The sequence below is a fragment of the Magallana gigas genome, chromosome 5 (assembly GCF_963853765.1).
Source record: "Magallana gigas chromosome 5, xbMagGiga1.1, whole genome shotgun sequence".
Taxonomy (NCBI): Eukaryota; Metazoa; Mollusca; class Bivalvia; order Ostreida; family Ostreidae; genus Magallana; species Magallana gigas.
In genome coordinates, this window is record NC_088857.1 from 10,133,047 (window position 1) to 10,157,629 (window position 24,583).

The following is a 24,583-nucleotide window of genomic DNA, read 5'->3' on the forward strand; positions in this document are numbered from 1 at the left end:
CAAAGACATCCCACAACAAGCGCCATATTAAGTTGTTACACATTGAATTATCTGTTCTCTGTTTATTTTTATTTTTTTACCAATATTTGAATTAGATATATTAGGTTATCTTAAAAATTGTTCCAGTTTCACGGATTGTTTTCCTTACCGAGCATTCCTAACTCCACTCAAGGAAAATATTGAAAACTCCAAGAGACAGAGCAGGGACAACAACTTTTTTGGATATAAACTCTATTCCAGAATGTTCCATAAAAGGAAGGGGACACAAAAGGTTGACCCCAAGTTATCTTGCACTCCAAAACAATTCCCCCACCTACTCCAATGACGACACAATAACAAACAAGACCGAATAGCCATGTTGCTAATCTCAGCGAGATTCGTCGAGACTGAAACATTTTTGACGGACGTCTCTTCCGAATCTCAGACCAGTGCCACACACACCCCTGCGAATGTTATTGTCATTCATATTTTAGACCACGTGGTTTTATTTGACCCTTTGTTTCGCAGTAAAAATCGTACCTCGTGTATAAAGTCTATTTCACAGTACATGTATCTAGGTTCTTAATATAGTAGACAAATATAAAATTTAGAGGTTTATTGATTTTAAACTTTATCTTCATTAATTGGTGAATAAAATGTGTTCTAGAAATAAATGTGACTATACAAAAATTAGTTTTTGTCTGCTGTTGCAACAACTAACATGCTTAAAAGAGATCCCTCCTGAGGATTAATTTTCGATCCGCGCCTGACCTAGTAATAACATCAATAGTGAAACAGACTATACCATTATATGCAGAATGTTCCTTGAAAATGGCTCGATATACTAAGTTTTAATGCAAAACAGACACCCATTATTTTTTTAAAAACATGGTATTGCACACCACAAGCATCAAACATGGCTATGATTTTATTAAGCAACTCAATGGTTATATTTTCAACCACTCTACACGTGTTTGAACACGAACGATAACTCTGTTCTGAATATTATCGTTAAATATAAATAACTGCTAGGTGGTAAAATAAGACATACACCTTGAAAGCTTTTCCCGTTTTAACATAAATCACAGTAGGATATGATATGAAAAACGACCAGTACTTACGTATTTTGAGAATATTATCCGAACACTTATACTTCCGCTCGAAATTTCACAGGAAGTGAACAAATATCGGTGAAGTCTCGTGAACTTTCATTCGAGCACCTCTGGATTTATTACTTACTTAGCAACGATAAAGAAAACATTCCGAACACATTCGCAGGGGTGACACATTGACACAAAGTGATTCGGGAAAATTTGCCCCAACTTAGGCCGGTTGTTACGATAGAAATACGCTGAATTAAATCATCTGCTCGCTTCAACTTTTTACGTTGAACATCCCTTTAACTCCCTATCAACATAAAATGTTAGCTTCCTACCGTTAAAAGATTTATATCCCACAAAATATGAACTTGTTTATTTTTCAATTCATTTCCACACTCATTCACATCTCCAATGCTGAAGAGTTCCAGTCAAGGTCACAAATAGCCTGTTTCAGAATATGTCGCACTCAAAGATTTTAACCTTATCATTTAATGAATATAACATTATAAAATTAAAAGGTTTAGTTATAAATACCGGATATTTCCTTTTTATTTATTATAAATTACATATTTTATTTTTGTGGCAAATTACTTTACATCTAAATGCATTTATAAAGTTTCTGTTTTCGCTATTATAGTTTTCTATGTAAAACTACGAATACGACATATTTTGAAACGAAACGAAACCAATCGAAACGAAACGAAAGCAAACGAAACGAAACCAAAAATCGAAACGAAACGAAACGGAATTTAAACAAAACAAATATAAATTTTGAATACATAAAAGTGAAAATAAATTCATTGAAATAAATTTTTGAACAATAAAATATAACTACATGTATGTTTCAGATTACCGCTGTAAATTTTTGAGCCGATTATCCGAAATTTGCAAAAATTATATAATTATGTTAATAACTGATGTAGATTCCTATACCTTTTAATGTTTCTAATTTGTTTTACTAAATGATATTCAGACGTTTGGAGAGAGAGAGAGAGAGAAAGAAAGAGAGAGAGAGAGAGAGAGATGCCTTAAAACTTATCAGTGACATCACATAACAACGTATATACGCAAGTTTGGGAGAGAGAGAGAGAGAGAGAAAGAAAGAGAGAGATAGAGATATGAGGATGATGATGATGATGATGATACTGAAGAGGACATTTGACAACAATTTTCTCTCTATCGATTTGAAATATTGTAAAAATGAAGTGATCGAATACAATGTGATTTAGAGCATACTGGTTAGTTACCAGTTTCTAACATGTAATAAGAATTGTTTTAATATGTATAGCATGAATTTGGACGTCGTAATTTGATAAAATTGACTTTTAATATAAAGATGATTATACTGTAAACGTATTAAAAAAACTGTCTTTAGTCCTTTGGCTGTGTATTCTATTTTGCGTTTTTGGCGGGAAACGGCGTCCGCAAAATCAAGTACATATCCAAATGTTAAATATATAAGTAGATAAAAAGGTAAATTCAGAAATGCGCTAGATTAGATCCATGCTAACTTGTTGAAAAATTATATTCCGCCAAATACTGTACACCCTAAATATACGTTTACAGTATTAACGGAGACATTCCAACCACACGATTTTTTTTACATTGATATAAAATATTGTAAAAATGAATCAAATACAATGTGCGTCCGTGTGAAAGGGAGAGAAAGAGGGGATTATGTTTGATTTAAGGTAATACACAGGTAAAAAAAAAAACTCTTTATATTTGCAAGTAAATTTTGTGAAATTACGACCTCCAAATTCATGCTATACATATTAAAACAATTATTATTATATGTTAGAAACTGGTAACCAACTCTAAATTACAATGTATTTGATCGTTTCATGTTTACAATAATTCAAATCGATAGAAAGAAAATTGTTGTTAGAATGTCCCCTTCAGTATCATCATCATCATCATATCTTTATCTCTCTCTTTCTCTCTCTCTCTCTCCAAAACTTGCGTATATATTTTGCTATGTGATGTCGCTGATAAGTTTTAAGGCATCTCTCTCTCTCTCTCTCTCTCTCTCTCTCTCTCTCTCTCTCTCTCTCTCTCTCTCTAAACGTTTGAATATCATTTAATGAAACATATTAGAAACATTAAAAGTTATAGGAATGTGCATCAGTTATTTACATAATTATGTAATTTTTGCCAATTTCGGATAATCGGCTCAAAAATGTTCAGTTATTTACATAATTATGTAATTTTTGCCAATTTCGGATAATCGGCTCAAAATTTACAGCGGCAATCTGAAACATACAGGTAGTTATATTTTATGGTTCAAAAATTTATTTCAATGAATTTATTGTCACTTTTATGTAGTCAAAATTGATATAAGTTTTGTTTTAATTCCGTTTCGTTTCGTTTCGATTTTTGGTTTCGTTTCGCTTGGTTTCGTTTCGTTTCGATTGGTTTCGTTTCGATTGGTTTCGTTTCGTTTCGTTTCGATTTCGTTTCGCACTTTACAGGCGCCCCTGGTTATAGGATATAAAAAGTACCCTATTCTATACCTCATCTCATGACTGAATCAGCGTCGAAGTTACTATGTAACTTATAGAGAGTCCAGGGTCCAACATTATACGATCATCTTCCACTTATTTTGCTGCAACTAGTGTGAGAGGATGTCTCTGTTCGAAAGAAATATTTACAAGACGTCTGTGTTTTTTATGGTGATATGCCTATGTGGGATAGCAACATCTAATAATGAGGTAATTACAACAATTGTAAATTTTATTAAGTCTTCTTTCACATCTAATGGTTGTATGGTATGAATCATGATTTTAATCACCAAATTACTGACAGATTTTTAATGGAGACTATGACTGTCAACTCAAATTGTAATAAAGAATTTTTATATAACTGGGTTGGGCATAGCCCATTTTTTGTTGGTGTCTTATCCCCAATTGATGGTCGCAATTGACTTATATGGTACCCTTCACACTTTAGGTACTAAACTGGAGTCATATTTCCCCACATTGGTTTATATCTCCACAGAGATATAATGCATATAATATCAGTTATATGGACATATACTCTGACATATCAGGGACGTATATGCTGTTATACCTATATGTACATCTCTAAATAAATTACAGTCAACTTGCAACCAGACTCGTACCCAAACCGACTTGTAATCAAATACTGTGGAATCATTAAAATTCGTGGGAGCCAATTTTCGTGGATTGCTTAAATTTTACAGGTTCGTGGGGACATAATTTCGTGTATTCTTGTATATCTACAAAAGTAAATAGACTTTATTGCCTTAATTTATTAATTCGTGGAGGATGTTAATTGTGGATAAGAGGTACATGTACCCACGAATACCACGAAAATTGAGCCACCACGAAATCTTATGATTCCACAGTAGTCGAAGTAAAAAATTTCTTTTATGATATTATGCCTGTCATCAAAGAGTGGAAGAATTTGTAAATTTGTTAATACAATTAATCGGTTTTTTAAAGATAAGATTTGTTGTAAACAGAAATTTTCTATCTAATGTTACTATTGGGACCTCTTTGGCAAGCTTATAGGAGATGGCATTAAATTATAAAAAATTCTTCATTCATTTATCTCATAATTTCTTAAAGCAATATGAGCTGTATTTTTTTAATTTTATTTTGCTGCAAAAACCTCCTAGTATGATTACTCTGCATGTATATTTAACTTTCATGATAAATAAGATTTGAAAAGATCATGAATTTTGGGAAGAAAAAGATTTCCTAGCTTCTAAAGAATATATAACAGATCAATTTTTGTACAGGACAACAATAATTCAATTTTGCTCCAATTAAGGCTTCTTAATGGCTTTCCCCACAAAAATATGGCTAACAGAAATTTAAAAACCGTGATAATTGTTGTCATTTTAGTAGAAATAAACATTTTCTTTAAAAAATTTCAACATGAAAATTGCAGCTCATATTGCTTTAATTATTTGTAATTATATTAAAACCTAACCTATACAGCGTATCTTTTGTATTTACAATCCAAGTATCATTGTTTACCACCGGACCAAGGGATTATGAGTCAGTTTGGGTTTGACTTCACTTGACTTCATGTCTCTGAATATATTTAGGAATCTTTTGGTCAAATTTTGCAAAAAGCTCAAATTGTATGCATTAAGAAACTAAAGGTCTTTGAATATAAAATTATTTCTGTCTATGAAGGATCATGCAATTTTATTCAAATTAAGTTAAAAATTTTATCTTTCTCTGAGTCATGAGGTGCATAAGGCCAATGCTTATCCCTGGTTTTCATGGTGTAAAGCGGATGAGAGTCATCGATTCCCCCTTGGTGGGACACCATTCCATCACAGGTTAATTACTAACATAAGATGGTACCGTATTCCAGCTGGGTGGATTGAGACAGTGTAGATTAAGTGTCCTGTCTAAGGGTACACATACAACATCAAGTGACCACGTGGTGGCTTTCAAGAACAAGCGACCTTTGGGTTACTGGCCTTACATCTATGATAACTAAGCCTTATGCTCCACAATTCTTTATTCAATTCCTGAAATCAGACAAGTCATTAACAGTTTTGCTATTAACAAAAAACCATGATATACCGGTATTTACGGAGGAATATCAAAAGCCCAAATTTGAGAAGGACTCCTGTCACTATGATTATGCTCACAAGTGATTTTTAATTTACAAGGGAAATTTACATGTATTATAGCAGGTGATTTAACACCTGTTTAAATACATACATATGTATTAAACTAAAATGTCAATACATGTGTGTTTAACTGAATTTGAATTATTCATGATCAACCCAATAGGCATTTTCACTATTTTATTCATATATTTTGTTAGCCCTGTATTTTTAAACAAGGAAATCCTTTATATATTAAGAATTCCCTTAACAACTATAACTTTTAAAAATTTCCCTTTAAAAAATTATTTTTTTTATATCTGAAGTCTGTCATATAAATGATGCTTATAATTAGAAGCAAAAACATTTTCACTTCACCATTACTTAAGCTTTTTTAACATTTTTGTGTGGGATGAATTACAATGGTATATTTTAAAAGAATACCATGTTCAACTATATCTGCTTATTTACAAAATCAACTTAGGAGCAAGACCTAAAGATAAGAGGACATACAATGATTTAAAAAGTTAAGAAATACAACTGTTTAAAGAGCTACAAGTATAAACCATTGTACCCTATTTCCATTCCTTTTTCATGTGTCACAAAATTAGCAAATTAAAATGATGCAGATCTACATGATCTATATCTTTTTTTAAAGTAAATTCAAAAACTTGATTCTAACATCTAATTTGAATTTGATTGAGTTTAATGATCTTTAATTAATCTAAATACAATTATAATATCTACATTATATTGTCCAATTTACTGTTTGTTCTATGTGTATTTATCAATGGTTTACTTATAGTGATTGCTCTCATCAGAGAGAAAGATAAAAGGCCTGATTAGATAGAGTTCTGAGTTCAGTGTATAACAAAACAATGTATACCCCAGTTTCTGATGCTGTTATCATAGGTGCACATGTACATGTGATCTTCAGTTTTAGGTCAGGGCTCACTAACACATTTACCTGTACATTTACCTGTTATACCAGGTGTAAATCACTGCCACATCACATGTTAAGTGTGTTAACCTATAACCTTATGTAATCATGCAGTCACTGAGGATTCATGAAAGTCCCACACAGCAGTTTGTAGGGTAGTCAGTGTCGTTGCTCCAGTTGACCAGGGTTAATGCCTGAAAGATAACTACAAGATATTTACGAAAGCCATGTCCATTTAAAGTGCAAAATCAGTCTACACAAAATGTCCATTCTCTGTATTGTTGTACTGTTATGGTATTTCAATCCTTCTGTACAGACAAAGCCTACATAATTAAGGAATATGATTGGGTTTTGGAATACATACAGGGGTGTATATATCTCATTTTGTGGCTATGAAGTTGGTTTATCGTATTTATCTGTATACACTAGGTAAAGTAGTTTGCTCTCAGATTTGAAGATTTAACAAGAGTGTTTACTGTAAGTGTTATAACATGTGACTTTTGTAGACCCAGCTTAATTTGTTGTTTTTCTGTACAAGGAGAATAAGTACCTTGAACTAGCAACAATTTTCAGGTCATCATACTTTTACAGGATCACTAGTAGGAAAAAAAAGAGATTTTCCAAAAAACAATTTGAACATACACCCAAAAGTTATAAACTTTATCTACATATGGGTGCATGAGTTACAATGTAGTTTACCTCTGATGAATGTCTAAGTAAAGTCCTCCAAAACCAAAGTTTGTTTACAGTACGGGTAGTTATTCTTAACTTGAAGGGCTTTCTTGATGATTGCAAATCTACAACATTGTTTTGACAGGCGGAGGAGGAGGGTCAGTGTATTTGGTATGGGGAATGTGAAAATACGCCCTCAGGCAAAATTAACTGTCAATATAATGGACCCCCAAAGGTGATGGAAGATCCGGTCGGTATGGATATTCTCCGGACCTACTGTCCAGATCTCGTCACTGGTAAGTTAGAACTTGACAAGTCGAAGTTCATATTACAATTAGTTAATCTACCTCTGTTCATAGTCATAGTTGACAATTTATATTTGTGAAGAAACTTTTAAAACTAAGTAGTTTTTATCATGTTCATAGGTTCATGTTTAGTCTGCATTTGCAGTAATGGCATTAATGATTGAAGTTCTTTCACATTCCAAATCATAACAAAAATGAATTCTATTTCCTGTTGCCCAATCAAATTACTATGTTAAGATGTATAAAAAAAAACAATTATATCATTAAAAAAATATCCCTCCTAACTCTCTCTTTCTCTCTTTCTCTCTCTCTGAAAAAAGATTTTGTCGGTGGTAATCAGGAATGGTAACTCCTCCATTTCAGGTAACCAGACCAAGACATGCTGTGATGTGAATCAGCTCCACACCTTGCAATCCAACATGGGGCTTCCCCAGCAGTTCTTTCTCCGATGCCCATCCTGCTACAACAACTTCCTCAACTTGTACTGCTACCTGACTTGTGGGCCCCACCAAAGCAGATTTCTGCAGTCAAATGGAACAGAGGTTACACCAGCCAACAAAACAGCTGTCAAAGCAGTAAACTACTATCTAACAAACGAATATGCCAACGGAATGTTCAACTCGTGCAAAGATGTTCAAATGCCGTCAGCCAATGAGAAAGCTTTAAGTGTCTTCTGTGGGCGGCCTGCAGACCAATGTTCAGCAGAACTCTGGCTCAGCTACATGGGATCAACAGCTAATGGCCACACCCCTTTCACTATCAATTTTGCAATTGGAGATCAAAATGTGACACAAGGTAATACCACGTACGTTCCAATGAACTACACCATCACTGGCTGTAACCAGTCATATAAGAACCGGTCGGTGTGCAGTTGTCAGGACTGTGAGGCAAGCTGTGCCATTGTGCCACCCATCCCCCCAAAGCCAGAACCCTGCAAAATCCTCCACATTGATTGCTACTACTTTGCATTTGCCATTGTTTGTCTGGTTTTCAATCTATTCTTCTTCATATATGTCATTTGCTATAATATATTGGTTCGAAACTCTTTGGATGTTATGGATTCGCAGTATTCTCAACTTGAGGATGAGGATGGAGATTACAGTGGAGTCTTCTGTGTGAACGGTGACGGCAAGAAGAAACGCAGACCTGGAGCCCAGAGGATCAATGCCCCCAAAGTCTCCCATGCAGATATCAGCTGCCTGGAGAAAACTGGATCATGGATGGAGACACTTTTGGAGTCGTTCTTCCACGCCTGGGGAACATTTTGTGCCCGACATCCGATTCTAGTGATGGTGGTCGGTCTGGCAGTAGCTGGTGCCCTGTCCGCAGGAATCTCCGTGTTCCAGGTGACCACTGACCCCGTGAAGTTGTGGTCGGCCAAAGACAGTCAGGCACGCACAGAGCGGGACTACTTTGATTCTCATTTTGGGTACGGTATTGTTTATTGATGATAGAGGTTCCCATAGTTACATAGTTTGTACAGAATTGCTTTGTCACTTGATAAACAATGATAACATTTGATAACCATGTTTCAATTAGTTAAATTGAAGTGAACTCATTTACAAGGCTTGAGCGTTTATTATCTTTATTATAGTTTAATGAGTAGGAAATTAACCAGTATAGGAGGAAACAGGAAAATTGAAGGACAAATTTCAAGGAATAAAGCATATACATGTATGGGCATAAAATAACGGCTCATTATTACATTTTTAAGGAAACTTCAGCCTTTATATATTGTTTGTGAATTGTAGGCCATTCTACAGGACAGAGCAGCTAATTATTACTCGACCCAACAACCACACAAATGTTGTACACAAAAACCCACCCCCCTCCGAGGACACTGTCGATTATACCAGCATATTTGATAAGGAGTTTCTACATATGGTAAAAATTTAATGGCTTTTGTTCAACTAAGATAATATTCTTGAACAAGTGAATGAAGTTTAAATTTTATCAGTCTGAGTTGTGTTAAATAAAAGAACTAAGTCCTTAACACTTTCAATCTCCTATAGTGATTCTCATTGCACAGAAATGCAAACCCATGTATTCAAAATTAAAGTATTTCAATCACTTCAAGCATATTTTACTGGAGGTTGAAACATAAAGTAGCTAGTAAATTATGATATTCTTAAAATTTGTCATAAGAAGTTTTTTTGAAAGTATTGCCGAAGACTGGCCTAATTAAGTTTGACACTAACCACAAGTACCCCTCTGATTCCCCACTCCCCCAGGTACTGGACCTTCAGCTGGCCATTGAGAATCTGACCGCTGAGTACAATGGGGAGACAGTCACCCTGGAGGACATCTGTTTCCAGCCCCTGGCCCCCGACAACACCAAGTGTACCATCCAGAGCATCCTCCAGTACTATCAGAACAACCACACCAACATCGACAAGGTTGTGATGGACAGCTACGGATTCTCCGTCATAGCCGACTACATAGATCATCTCCGTTACTGTTTGCAGTAAGTACATACCCGGTACATAAATCTGATGGCAGCCTTGTATTTATATGTACTGTCAGCTTTTATCATTGACTTTGTATTGCTTGGATCTCAGTTTCAGTTTTTTATAGAAACTGTTTTTAATGGAGGTCTTTTGTTACTAGTTGAGAGTCCACAGAAGGACTATCGATTGTTTAATTGGTACTGTTTCAATTACAACTTTTCTGTCGCATAACTGCTCCTTAGATTAATCTTGGTTTAACAGTCAAAGATAAGTCACCTACTCATTGGCTGCAATGATAATTCTGGCTCAGTAATCCTTGACTGTCAAGAATTTATCTTCTACACTTAACCATCAACATAGCTCTGTACAGATGTGGACATTTTTGAGATGGTACAGATGGCTTTGTTTGACTTTGTTGTTATGTTGAGGTGTTTTCTTCCTATCAGGGCACCTGCATCAACACAGGACACAGTAGGTCTGAACATGAGCTGTCTGGCAGAGAGTGGTCAGCCAATATTTCCCTGGATCTCACTGGGAGGATACAAAGGTAGAATTCAAAATCAGTACTCTCTATCTCATTGGTTAATAATGGTATGTAACGCTCTATTTCATTGGTTAAAGGAAAAAGGTTGCACTTGTACAAACTTTTTTGCTGACGATACAATAGCTTAATATGCTGAAAAATTCATTTATATTTTAAATCAGCCCCAGTCTTCTCTATTTTTGTATTTGATTAAAAGTTATTAAATTAATAGGGATGAATTCTAAAGCCACAGAATTTATACTCATATAAACTAGGTTGGACAGTTAACGCTATATAAACCCACCTATATGTGTGTAATTTCTCTAGCTTTTAAATTTATTTTTATCATGTTTACTCTTGGAGAAATGGCAAAGTTGAGTAATGTGATTATATAATGACTGTAACTCATGAATAGACAAAAAAAGAGAAACTTATTCAAGTTTATTCCAAAACATTGTTCTATATCAATGTTAGATGGAACTGCTGTAGAATGTAACATTAACATTTTCAGGAAATGACTACAAGTCCTCTGAAGCCTTGGTGATCACTTTTGTTGTGAATAATCACTTGGCCGAAGAAAAGAACAACAAGGCAGAGGCATGGGAAAAAGTGTTTATTGAGAAGATGAGGTCTTTCTCCAGTCCAAACATGACTGTGTCCTTCTCCTCTGAGGTAGGCTTTTTGTACAACTAGGAAATTTACTGTACACATGACTGTGACCTTCTCTTCTGAGGTAGGCTTTGTGTAAATATAAAAAACTACTGTAAATTTGACTGTGTTTTGGTTTGTTTCAGCGCTCCATTGAGGACGAGATTAAAAGGGAGAGTGACTCGGACGTTCTGACCATACTCGCCTCCTACCTCATCATGTTTGGTTATATCGCACTCACGCTCGGACAGTACGGCGATTGTGTCGACTGCTCTCTGCCCAAAATGCTGGTATATTCTAAAGCTTTACCTCTGTAATGTGTGGTTTTGTGGGAATCATTCTATCCCAGATAATGTATGACTTGCAGTAAATTGTAATTTATGGCATTTATTTAATGTAAGTACAATTTACTCTCTGTTACAGAAGCCTGTTAGTGCCACATAAGATATATAAAAAGAAAAGTCTATATAAGAAAAACTCATTGTATATATAAAAACACACACATATATACAAGATAAACTCTAATATATAAAAATAAGCACCTTTATATATAAAGGAATTGCCAATATATATAAAGAATTGTGTACACATGTATATATATAAAGCTAGGTCGTGTATATATAAACAGTACTGTGATATATAAAAGCAGCGGTGATAAATATATAAAGTGAAAATTTTCCACTGAGTGACCTTCACTGAGTTCAGCCTAGCTTCTGCATGATAAACCCCGCCTACGGAGGAGAGGATCAGCAATATTATGCTCCCAGTGATTAGTTTGAACGATCTAATTAAAGTTACATTACATGATTCCGCAGGGATTTGGGAAAAGTCAGTGGCAGATTTTAAGGGAGGGCATCCAGCACCCCTACCTAAATTTTCAAATTTAAGATCTTTTTTCTGTCAAGTTTTCTTTTCTGTTTCTTGTGTTTACTGTTGTAAATAAACGATGATATATTTTGTCAATACTTTACCTACTTTTAAGGTTCTACATTAAATAATACTTTCTACCAAATTTGCAGAACAGTTGTCTAGAACATTAATTTTACTTCATTCCACTTCGATGAACATGAAAATTTTATTTTCTATATTATTTTACAAATAATTAAGAAAGGAATTATCATTTCTTTGACAAAATGGCTCGAGGCAAACACAATATAAACTAATTTAATGTTCATAAATTTATAACATTATCAACAGAAGAACCAACATTTGATTGAAACTGACCAATAAAAACAAAAATGTAAACTATATAACAAGACTTGAGCTTTGAAGAATTTCAAAATCTGTATCTTGCTTGTAACTCAGTTTTTTTACTTTCAAATTTTGACTTAGCATTAAAAGTACCCATATTAACCATTCTAAACACAACAATAATGAGATTAAACTGCCCCCCCCCCCCCCCCACGCAAATAAAACCCAGCCTCAAGGAGTTTGTATAAAGCATTGATACAGGGGCGTCGGAAGGTATTTCATATTGGGACGGCGAATTTGATCGATAAAAGGGGGGGGGGGGGGGGTAAACCGGATTTGGCTTGAAATGAAGATATTTTACGATGTATCCAGTTATCCTTAACTAAATAAATTATATTGTCACTTATTTGATAGCATTATAAGAAACAAAGCAAAATTGTACTTAATATTAGTTTATTAAGTTTGACGACATGAATTAAGAAATGAAGATAATAATTTTTCTATTGATCGACGTATCAAAGAAAAAATTGACCGGAAAACTTCATCAATGCGCGTAGCGCATTGATGAAAAAGTTTTCCGGTCAATTTTTTCTTTGATACGTCGATCAATAGAAAAATTATTATCTTCATTTCTTATCATTTAATAAAACATTTTCAAATAAAAAAATGTGAAGTGTCATTGATCAAAAATGTAAATAATGTAAATGAAACGGCGCGTATGAATACAAAACAACAACAGCAACAATATTCAAAATAGATGCGCCTTTGACAGCTGATGCAGAACTATTGAGCTGAATTAAAGGATTAAACACAAATAGTGAGTTAAAATCTGAACCGGCTGAATTGAAAACGAAAGGAAAATACATGCGATAGCTTGTGATATTATTCACTGTGCAGAAAAACTCGTAATAAAACTAGTTTTTATGTGAGATCGCTGGAATATGCAACTGGACATAACCATCCAAGAAAAGGCGATCGTGGATGAAAATAGCTGATATGTCGACAGAGAAGAGTATGTATAAGCGACTTTTGTAAACGTTGTGGTAACTAGATAGCCAGTGATGTACTTAAATGGTATTTCTGCCGCTTGCAATGCGCCGAAGGAGTTGATGCATTACTCATAGCTTTTCTTTACGACGCTAATTCTGATGACAGATGGTGTACGTATGTAAATTCAAAAATCATCGTTACCAAATTTGAACAGAAGTGTTACCGTGAAAGTTTATAGGCCTATATGTTCGTTATAATATTCCTGGAAAAGGAACAGCCAGCCTCGCTGTAAATGTTGATTGATCTCAAGCAGACGAAATCGTGAGAAGACGCTTAATTCTCTATTTCGTGAATCAAATAATGTGTTTTGTTTATTTTTGAAGGTTAAACTTTCATTTTTTTATATTCACAAGGTTGCATTTTGTTTGCTGACAATAAAACAGACACAACTTTACATTTTGTTGACAGTGTTTATCGGGCGCCTGTAAAGTGCGAAACGAAATCGAAACGAAACGAAACGAAACGAAATCAAACGAAACGAAACGAAACCAATCGAAACGAAACGAAATCAATCGAAACGAAACGAAATCAAACGAAACGAAACCAAAAATCGAAACGAAACGAAACGGAATTTAAACAAAACTAATATCAATTTTGACTACATAAAAGTGAAAATAAATTCATTGAAATAAATTTTTGAACCATAAAATATAACTACCTGTATGTTTCAGATTGGCGCTGTAAACTTTTAAGCCGATTATCCGAAATTTGCAAAAAATATATAATTATGTAAATAAGTGATGTACATTGGTATACCTTTTAATGTTTCTAATTTGTTTCATTAAATGATAAAAATGATATTCAGACGTATTGAGAGAGAGAGAGAGAGAGAGAGAGAGAGAGAGAGAGAGAGATGCCTTGAAACTTATCAGCGACATCACATAGCAAAGTATATACGCAAGTTTGGGAGAGAGAGAGAGATGGAGAGAGAGAGAGAGAGAGAGAGAGATATGATGATGATACTGAAGGGGACATTCTAACATCAATTTTTTTTCTGTCGATTTGAAATATTGTGAAAACAAAAAGATCGAATACAATGTGATTTAGAGCATACTGGTTGGTTACCAGTTTCTAACATATAATAAGAATTGTTGTAATATGTATAGCATGAATTTGGACGTCGTAATTTGACAAAATTAACTTGCAATATAAAGATGATTATACTGTAAACGTATTATAAAACTGTCTTCACCCCTTTGGCTATGTATTCTATTTTGCGTTTTTGGCGGAAAACGGCGTCTGCAAAATCAAGTACATTGCCAATATATAATTAGATAAAAAGGTAAATTCAGAAATGCGGTAAATCAAACCCATGCTAACTTGTTGAAAAATTATATTCCGGCAAATATTGTACACCCTAAATATAGTGCGTTTACAGTATTTACGGAGACATTCCAACTACACGATCTTTTTTATATCGATATGAAATATTGTAAAATGATTCAAATACATTGTGCGTGCGTGTGAAAGGGAGAGAAAGAGGAGATCATGTTTGATTTAAGGTAAAAAAAAAAAAAAAACCTCTTTATATTGCACTTTAATTTTGTCAAATTACGACGTCCAAATTCATGCTATACTTTCTTATTATATGTTAGAAACTGGTAACCAACCAGTATGCTATAAATTACATTGTATTCGATCGTTCTATTTTTACAATATTTCAAATCGATAGAAAGAAAATTGTTGTTAGAATGTCCCCTTCAGTGTCATCATCATATCTCTATCTCTCTCTTCCAAAACTTGCGTATATACTTTGCTATGTGATGTTGCTGATAAGTTTTGAGGCATCTCTCTCTCTCTCTCTCTCTAAACGTCGGAATATCATTAAATGAAACAAATTAGAAACATTAAAGGGTATAGGAATGTACATCGCTTATTTACATAATTATATAATTTTTGCAAATTTCATATAAACGGCTTAAAAATTTACAGCGCCAATCTGAAACATACAGGTAGTTATATTTTATGGTTCAAAAATTTATTTCAATGAATTTATTTTCACTTTTATGTAGTCAAAATTGATATTAGTTTTGTTTATTTCCGTATCGTTTCGTTTCGATTTTTGGTTTCGTTTCGTTTGATTTCGTTTCGTTTCGATTGGTTTCGTTTCGTTTCGATTGGTTTCGTTTCGTTTCATTTGATTTCGTTTCGTTTTGTTTCGTTTCGATTTCGTTTCGCACTTTACAGGCGCCCGTGTTTATCTTGGAAATTCCCGTTCTATAAATAGTGTTAGATCAGAACAGTTGAGAAAAGTAGATCCGGCAAAAATTTTATTGATGCAGGTATCAAAGAAATTTTTCGACCAATCAGAAGCGCCGATATCTCATCAAATGAATAAATATTAAATGATATGTGTATCAAGATAACGCAACTCACATTTATATTAGAGAAGTTAATATGCATGTATGAGCAACAATTTTGATTCAACTTATTAGTCTCTGTTGCACCTCAAAAACGTCCAAAAATGGATATCCATGAATCCCGCGTTGACACTAATTTGTTTGTTCATTTTCTAACAACTTCTCAAAAACATTCTTTGAAAATATGTGGACCAGCCGGTTAGCTGTTGAATCTTTAAAAACTGTCTGCCTCGGGAGCATAACATTGCTGATCCTCTCCTCCGTAGGCGGGGTTTATCATGCAGATGCTGGGCTGAACTCAGTGAAGGTCACTCAGTGGAAAATTTTCGCTTTATATATTTATCACTGCTGCTCTTATATATCACAGTACTGTTTATGTATACACGACCTAGCTTCATATATATACATGTGTACACAATTCTTTATATATATTGGCAATTTCTTTATATATAAAGATGCTTATTTTTATATATTCCAGTTTATCTTATATATATGTGTATGTTTTTATATATACAATGAGTTTTTCTTATATAGAATTTTCTTTTTATATATCATATGTGGCACTAACAGGCTTCCGTACTCTGTGGACATAGAGGGTTATAAGATCTGGTTCCACAGATGTGTTGGTCTAGCTTACATTTGATATTCTCTACTGTCTGTACACAGGTGGATGCTAAGATCACCCTAGGTCTGGCCGGTGTGTTGATCGTACTGCTGTCCGTCTCCTCGTCCCTGGGTCTTTTCAGCTACTGTGGGATAGCCGCCACTCTCATCATCATTGAGGTCGTACCGTTCCTGGTTCTGGCTGTTGGTGTCGACAACATCTTTATATTGGTGCAAACATTTCAGGTAATTACAATGTACAAAGAAAATATTCAGCTGCAGATTGCAGTACATCTGTGTATGCAAAATAATGCTCTTTTAAAATCTTAAGTTATAGAGACTTTTAATCATCAGCAATTCTTTAAAATAAGCTTCTTATTTGCAGAAAACAATAATGTAAGAAAATATATATATATGTGCTATATTTATGATATTTTCTGTAAGATTATGTATTATTTTGTTCACAAAATTGCCTAACAAATACTAAGTTCACAAAATCATTTTTAATACTCTTTTCAATGGAAAATAAGCCTATTCTTAAAAATAAGCTGCTCTTGGAAGCAGGGTATTAAGAGACACATTAAATATGCTTTAGGGTTGTCCTTTGATTTCTTACAGAGAGACAAGCAGAGGCCTGGAGAAACTACAGAGGAGCAGATCGGTAGAATTCTGGGGCAGGTCGGGCCGAGCATGATGCTGTCCAGCTTCTCCGAATCCATCGCATTCTTCTTAGGCAGGCAGAAGTTTTCAATTTTGCCAATGATTTAGTCAAAACATTTCAGATCCTCGCAAAATCTTAAAGTCAGATTTAGCATGCTTTAGTACATGTTTACATGATTCCTTTAATTTGACATTTTAGGAGCTTTGACAAATATGCCTGCTGTGAGAGTGTTCTCCCTTTACGCTGCAATGGCCGTCCTCTTTGATTTCCTACTTCAGATTACAGTTTTCATTGCACTTATGACACTTGATGCCAAGAGGCAAAAGGTACACAACAGGAACAACTTAAGAAATCATTTATATGTCATTGATCAGTTTATTGCAGAATTTCTTTTCGTTTTCAACAAATTGTGCTTGAATTGACCTTGTTATTTGTTTTGTAATCTGCTTTGTGTAGATTTTTTGTGGCCTTAATGCATTATGATTTAATTTTCTACATACATTGAAAAGGGTAACAGACTTGACATGTGTTGCTTCGTCAAAATGGGGAACCAGAAATCTGGGGACAAAGACAGTGAGGGATTCCTGTATAAGTTGGTCAAGGACTACTACTCTCACCTCCTGCTGAAGGAGTGGGTGCGACCGATAGTGGTAGGTTCACCGCCCACCACACAGATATATGATAGGTTCACTGCCTACTACACAAATCTATGATAGGGTAACCCACAACCCCCAAAAATCTATGATATGTTCACCGACTACCACAGAAATCTTTGATATGTTCACCAACTACCACTAAAAGAATTGGTTCACCGCCTACCACACAAGACTGTGGTGATAGGTTCAACGCTTCCCACACTAATCTATAACAAGTGGATCACTGTCTGCCCAACACACAGATCTTTAATGATGGTGATTTTATATGTACATGTATTTTTTTCTATTTTTAGATGTCAATTTTTGTGACCTACTTTTGCATCAGTGGAGCAGTCATTCACAATGTAGGAATTGGTCTGGATCAGAAACTTTCCATGCCTGATGTAAGAGCTCTCTTTTAATTTTTTTCTTTTTGTTTACTCACATATTTTTTTGATTTTTGATTTCTATTAATTTTTCTTATAACATTATCTTTTAGTAAATAATTCACCAAGAAAGCTGAACATTTATTTTAGTACTTGTATTCTTTTTAAAGCCTTTTCTCAAGTATGTAATGTGCAAGCAATACAATCTACCGTAATGGGCTATGCCAGAGATACTGTCTAATTCAGTGAATTGTAATTAATTTACAATTTTAAAATTCAGGATTCCTATGTTTTGGATTATTTCAAAAACCTGAGTGCTTATCTCCACACTGGAGCCCCCGTTTATTTTGTGGTTGAACAAGGACAGGATTACAAGTCAGTGGAAGGCCAGAACTCCATCTGTGGAGGGAACGGCTGTCCACAGAACTCCCTGGTCGGACAGATCTACACAGCGTCTCTACAGTCCAATTAGTAAGTTTTGGAATGGAATGCTCAGAAGTTTACAAATTTAAACAATATTTTGTTTCCATATCATAGTTTCGTGAGCTTAGAAATACATGGTATTGAACTCCTTGGATATAAGTTACACAGTGATATAAAAAGTAATTTTCATTTTCAGCTCTAGGATAGCCCAGCCTACATCGTCCTGGCTAGACGACTACCTGAGTTGGCTGTCCCCAGGTGGAGACCCCCCATGCTGTAGGGAGACCAAATCCTCCCACCAGTTCTGTCCCTCAACAGGTAAACATACACCCTCAATCATAACACACAGGTAAACATACACCCTCCATCTTAACACACAGGTAAACAAACACACTCCATCATAACTCACAGGTAAACTTACACACTCCACAGGTAAACATACACCCTCCATCATAACACACAGGTAAACATACACCCTCCATCTTAACACACAGGTAAACATACACACTCCACAGGTAAACATACACCCCCCATCATAACACACAGGTAAACATACACCCTCCAAAGGTAAACATACACCTTCCATCATAACACACAGGTAAACATACACCCTCTATCATAACACACAGGTAAACATACACACTCCATCATAACACACAGGTAAACATACACACTCCACACGTAAACATACACCCCCATCATAACACACAGGTAAACATACACCCTCCAAAGGTAAACATACACCCTCCATCATAACACACAGGTAAACATACACCCTCTATCATAACACACAGGTAAACATACACACTCCATCATAACTCACAGGTAAACATGCACCCTCCACAGGTAAACATACACCCTCCATCATAACACACAAGTAAACATACTCCCTCTCATAACACACAGGTAAACATACACCCTCCATCATAACACACAGGTAAACATACACCCTCCACAGGTAAACATACACCCTCCATCATAACACACAGGTAAACATACACCCTCCACAGGTAAACATACACCCTCCATCATAACACACAGGTAAACATGCACCCTCCACATGTAAACATACACCCTCCATCATAACACACAGGTAAACATACACCCTCTATCATAACACACAGGTAAACATACACCCCCCCCCCCCCCCCCATCATAACACACAGGTAAACATACACCCTCTATCATAACACACAGGTAAACATACACCCTCCATCATAACACACAGGTAAACATACACCCTCCATCATAACACACAGGTAAACATACACCCTCCATCAAAACACACAGGTAAACATACACCCTCCATCATAACACACAGGTAAACTTACACCCTCCATCATAACACACAGGTAAACATACACCCTCCATCATAACACATAGGTAAACATACACCCTCTATCATAACACACAGGTAAACATACACTCTCCATCATAACACACAGGTAAACATACACCCTCCATCATAACACACAGGTAAACATACACCCTCCACAGGTAAACATACACCCTCCATCAGAATCAGTTAACTTTAAGGGGGTCAGTTTTTGTGGGTTGAGAATTTTGTAATGGTTCAAAGGGATCTTACTTTCTTGATTCACTTGAATGAAAACTGTTTTTCCTTATTTGCTGGGATGGGTATTTTTGGGTAAGGGGTACCAAGGCAATTTATGAAAAGCCACCATGAGACAACCATATACCATTTGTTTACAACAATTCTGTACCTGATAATGACTGATTCAGTAACAATGTTGATTAGTGCATGCAAAGGTTGAGAAAAAGTTAAGGGTTGTGATCAAGTACTTGTAAGTCAAGCAGAAGTGCTGATTTGTATATTTTTTTTTTCAGACAACTCTTCTGTATGTATTGGGTGTCCAATGGGAAAATCAATTCATGGAAGGCCGAATGAAAAAGATTTCATGAAATATCTTCCATGGTTCTTGAAGGACAACCCTGGGCTCAAATGTGCTAAAGGGTAGGAGACTTTGTGTGCATTTATTCCTGCTGTGAAATTTCTGTCTTTATATTGTCCCTTCCAGCTTGTATACAATGTAAACAAATTGATCTTTGTATTTTTTTTCACAGAGGACATGCTGCCTATGGAAGTGGAGTTAATCTCATAAACAACAACACAGATGTCGGAGGTAGGTATTTTGTCAGTTACATCAAAAGACCATCATTTGTTTACGGTTTTGTCAGCAGTTTTTAAGATTCATATTTCTATGATTTTAGCAACCTATTTCATGACATATCACACCATTATGACTGAAAATGAGGATTACATTGAGGGCCTGAAGATGGCCAGAAAAATAGGAGACAACATCACAAACACCCTTAGAACAATGCTCCATAATGACAATATCAAAGTGTTCCCATACAGGTAATATAAGGTGTCATACAAAGCCATTTTGTATTCCATACATAGTATAGAGAAGATTGCACAAATAATAAAACATGTTAATTGTCAAACCCCATTTATCTATTGCAAAGTCATTTGACCAAGAAATTTTTTTTTCATCAGTATTTGTTTATCACCATTCTTTTTGGATTTCATTTGAGAATATGTATTAATAGAAGAAGTGAAACACCACACTGAACTTTAAATGATAATGAACTATGAGGCGTTTTCTGTTCTCCAGTGTGTGGTACGTGTTCTATGAGCAGTACCTGTCCATTGTGAAAGACACCATCCAGAACCTGTGTATCTGCATTGCCGCCATCTTCCTGGTGACCTTCCTACTGCTGGGCTTCGACTTCTTTTCGGCCATCATGGTCGTCATCACGATCGGCATGATACTAGTGGACATCCTGGGTCTCATGTACTTCTGGGACATCACCCTCAACGCTGTGTCCCTCGTCAACCTGGTCATGGTAAGGCTCGCTGTTCTTAGTTTAACCAATCAAATAATGTCTTGACAGAATAGCAGGTTCCTCAGCTAAAATTTAGTTAATAGAGTACAGGAAATGAAATCAAGATGTCTACAATGCTTACATACACTGTATGTTTTATTTTTCAGGCTATTGGCATATCGGTGGAGTTCTGTGCTCACATCATTCGAGCGTTTGCAGTCAGTTTACAGCCCACTCGAGTTGAGCGAGCTCGGGAATCCTTGGCACACATGGGTAGCTCTGTGAGTGTCTCTAAATCAGTCCACAGGAGTCTTGTTCTGTTGTTCATTTTAATAAAATGTTATTGTAGTATGAAACTTTCTGTTAAAAAAATTATGTTGTTATTCCAAATTCAACGCAATTAAATACTGTAAATTCCTAATTAAACGCAAAGAATTAGTATTCGTGTAAAATTGCGAGAAGCACATCTCGCGGATTTTAAAATCTCACTTGAATTTTAACAGATATAAACTGTTAGGAAATACCATGAAAAATCGATGTTCGTGATTTTAAATTCTCACGATTTGATGCAAAACGTTAGAATCATGAAATTAAGTACTGGTGTGAGATAAGGAATCTACAGTAACGCCATTTGAGAAGTAAATACCATGCATCACATTTTTCAGGTTCTGAGCGGCATTACACTGACCAAGCTGGGAGGAATAATTGTGCTGGCTTTCTCCAAATCGCAGCTGTTTCAGGTCTTCTATTTCCGGATGTACTTGGCCATGGTTGTATATGGAGCCTCACATGGATTAATTTTCCTGCCAGTTTTACTTAGTTATATAGGTACGTGATGGTATGATTATTAAAACAAAAGCTTTTATGAAGGAAGTATAAAAACAATGCTAGATTTTAACTTTTTATTATCAGCAATATGAAAAAAGGTAAAATGACATGTTATTTATTGATTTATAGGGTCTCTCCTCCTATGAATGTACATGTACGAAAAATAATTGTTTAGAATATTGTATAAAGTTGATAGTGACATGTGTGCTTCTGCTTAGATAGAGTCTAGCGTAATATGTTAATAATTATGTACACGTGTTACAACTGCTTAGAATTCATATGAATTTTAGCAAAAAAACAATACAATATATTATATGAAGAAGATTTAATTAAGCTTCTGAACAAGTCCTGGGGTTATGAATTTTAAGTTCCTCATCCCCAACATTCCTTTTATTTATTTAAGGAAGAGTTAAGATATGAGAAATGTAGAAAATGTTATTATTTCCTTATTTCTGTGCCTTATATCAGTGAGTTTCACTGTATATACAACAGACAATATATATTCCCGGTTGGAAATTTTCCTCCCGATCTCTGATTTTATAGACAGCTTCACTTACTGGTAAAGCAGGGATAGGGTATTCAAAAGTTTTAGACAAACATTAATAAATGATTGTAATTTGATTGCTTTTGATTTCTTTGTAAATGCTTTTAATTTGAAACTTAAAAAATATTTATACATGTAAATTACCAAGACAATTTTCCTGCTAACGTTATTTTGATTTTTTCGCCCTTTCTATAGGTCCACCACTTAACAAAGCCAAATTATACAAGCACCAAAACAGGGACCAGTCAGAGAGAGACAGTATAGCTGAACCCAGACATAACCGCTCAAGTTACGACGCCATCCCCGGCTGATGGGGGCATGGAAGGAAGTCCACAGTGATATTGTCATAGTCATTCCTGACCCATCAAGTCAATCATCCATTTAGCAGGAAAACCTCTCACTCATTGGGGAAAACCCCTCTTTCATCATGGAATCCCTATCTGTAAGGGAAATCTTCATCAAAAGAACCTACCACTGAGATTGGTGCACATTACTCTATTTAGATAGTGCTTTTTCTTTCATTCCTCTGTTTTGACCTTTAATCTCTTGGAATTCAAAGAATATTTGGATATTGGATATGTTGGAACAATTGTGTGTTGAAAAACATTTAAATTTTTAAGTAATAATGAGACATATTTTTAAAATTTATTTTTGATGTTTGGGAAATGTACATGAAATGACAAAAATTCAATGTTTTTATTGTCTAAAATCAAGGATTTTGTTGTTATATTTAGAAATTTATGAGATTGATTGTGATGCAATGCATTACAAAATCTAGTTGTACAGGTACGTTTTATTTTGTTGCTTATTTGATTTTGTTTTCAATGAAATATATTATGTAAAATTGAGTATTTATTAAAGGTATGTATGCTACTATATGTAATTTTGTATGCTGGACTGTAATAGTGCCGAAGAAAAGTGCTGAATATGAATATTAAAAAGTCACGATGAAATAAGAGTCTTAGCTTGTTTTTGAAGGGATGCTCCATTGGAAATGAAGATTTTATCAAGATAATATTTCATGGACCACAAGACCAGAATTTGCAATGTTTTCAGTAACACATTAGTGTGAAGGGAGTTGACAATAAATACAAAATAAATGGTTACTGTCTTGAAATGTAAGCTATATTTGGGCGAGGATAAGAAAACGTGACAGGGCCAGGCTTGCCAAGGTAGAAAACACACAACTCATTGGATAAAAATCAGATACCTCCGCAAATCACGAGATCCTATATACATGTATATTGTTTGTTACAATATTAGTTGCATAAAAGCACATTTACACAGGGGCACGCTCTCTTTAAAGGGGATATAATTAAGAATTGTTGAGTTCGTATTTTTCAAAAGTCTTCATCTCAAAAACAATAAGGCCAGGAAAAGCTGGAACTTGCGTAATGTATGTAAGCATCCTCAGGTAGGGTAGATTCAAAGAACAATAGCGGACAATGACTGACAAATCCCCCGCACCCAGAATGTTAGAATGGCATACGTACATATAAAAAGAAATTTACATTTGAAAGTGTACATCAGTATATGTATAATATAAAACGGCATTAACTGACAAATTAAAAAATATACATTTATACTTTGTACTTATCGCGTTTGTTTTATTTGTTTATTTTTCTAAACATTAACATCATGATCTCACGTCTGTGCTAGCGCTATTTTTATGCGACATAGTGTTATAAACATTACGTATATTTGATCGTTATCTAGAGGGAAGTAAATATTTTTTCCCCCAAAAAATCATATCAATTTTTTAAAAAGATTATTTACTTTGAATCACAGAAATTAAAAATAAAACGACGGCTATGATTCGAACACCCTCTTATATCCGATAAGTCTAG

At 34.8% G+C, this 24,583-nt stretch overlaps 1 protein-coding gene across 1 annotated transcript; it reads left to right on the forward strand.

Annotated features, from left to right (window-relative positions):
* Nucleotides 1-3,543: 3,543 nt before the first annotated feature.
* LOC105338347 (NPC intracellular cholesterol transporter 1) lies at nt 3,544-23,696 on the forward strand. The gene is made up of 22 exons (XM_066084056.1): nt 3,544-3,790; nt 7,428-7,578; nt 7,951-9,016; nt 9,339-9,471; nt 9,819-10,051; nt 10,481-10,581; nt 11,069-11,229; nt 11,352-11,495; nt 16,473-16,655; nt 17,028-17,142; nt 17,269-17,396; nt 17,580-17,720; nt 18,020-18,109; nt 18,372-18,562; nt 18,711-18,832; nt 20,363-20,489; nt 20,600-20,658; nt 20,747-20,894; nt 21,154-21,385; nt 21,532-21,645; nt 22,030-22,192; nt 22,932-23,696. The coding sequence occupies exons 1-22, from the start codon at nt 3,704-3,706 to the stop codon at nt 23,045-23,047; spliced, it is 4,005 nt and encodes a 1,334-aa protein (XP_065940128.1). The 5' UTR covers nt 3,544-3,703; the 3' UTR covers nt 23,048-23,696.
* Nucleotides 23,697-24,583: the final 887 nt, after the last annotated feature.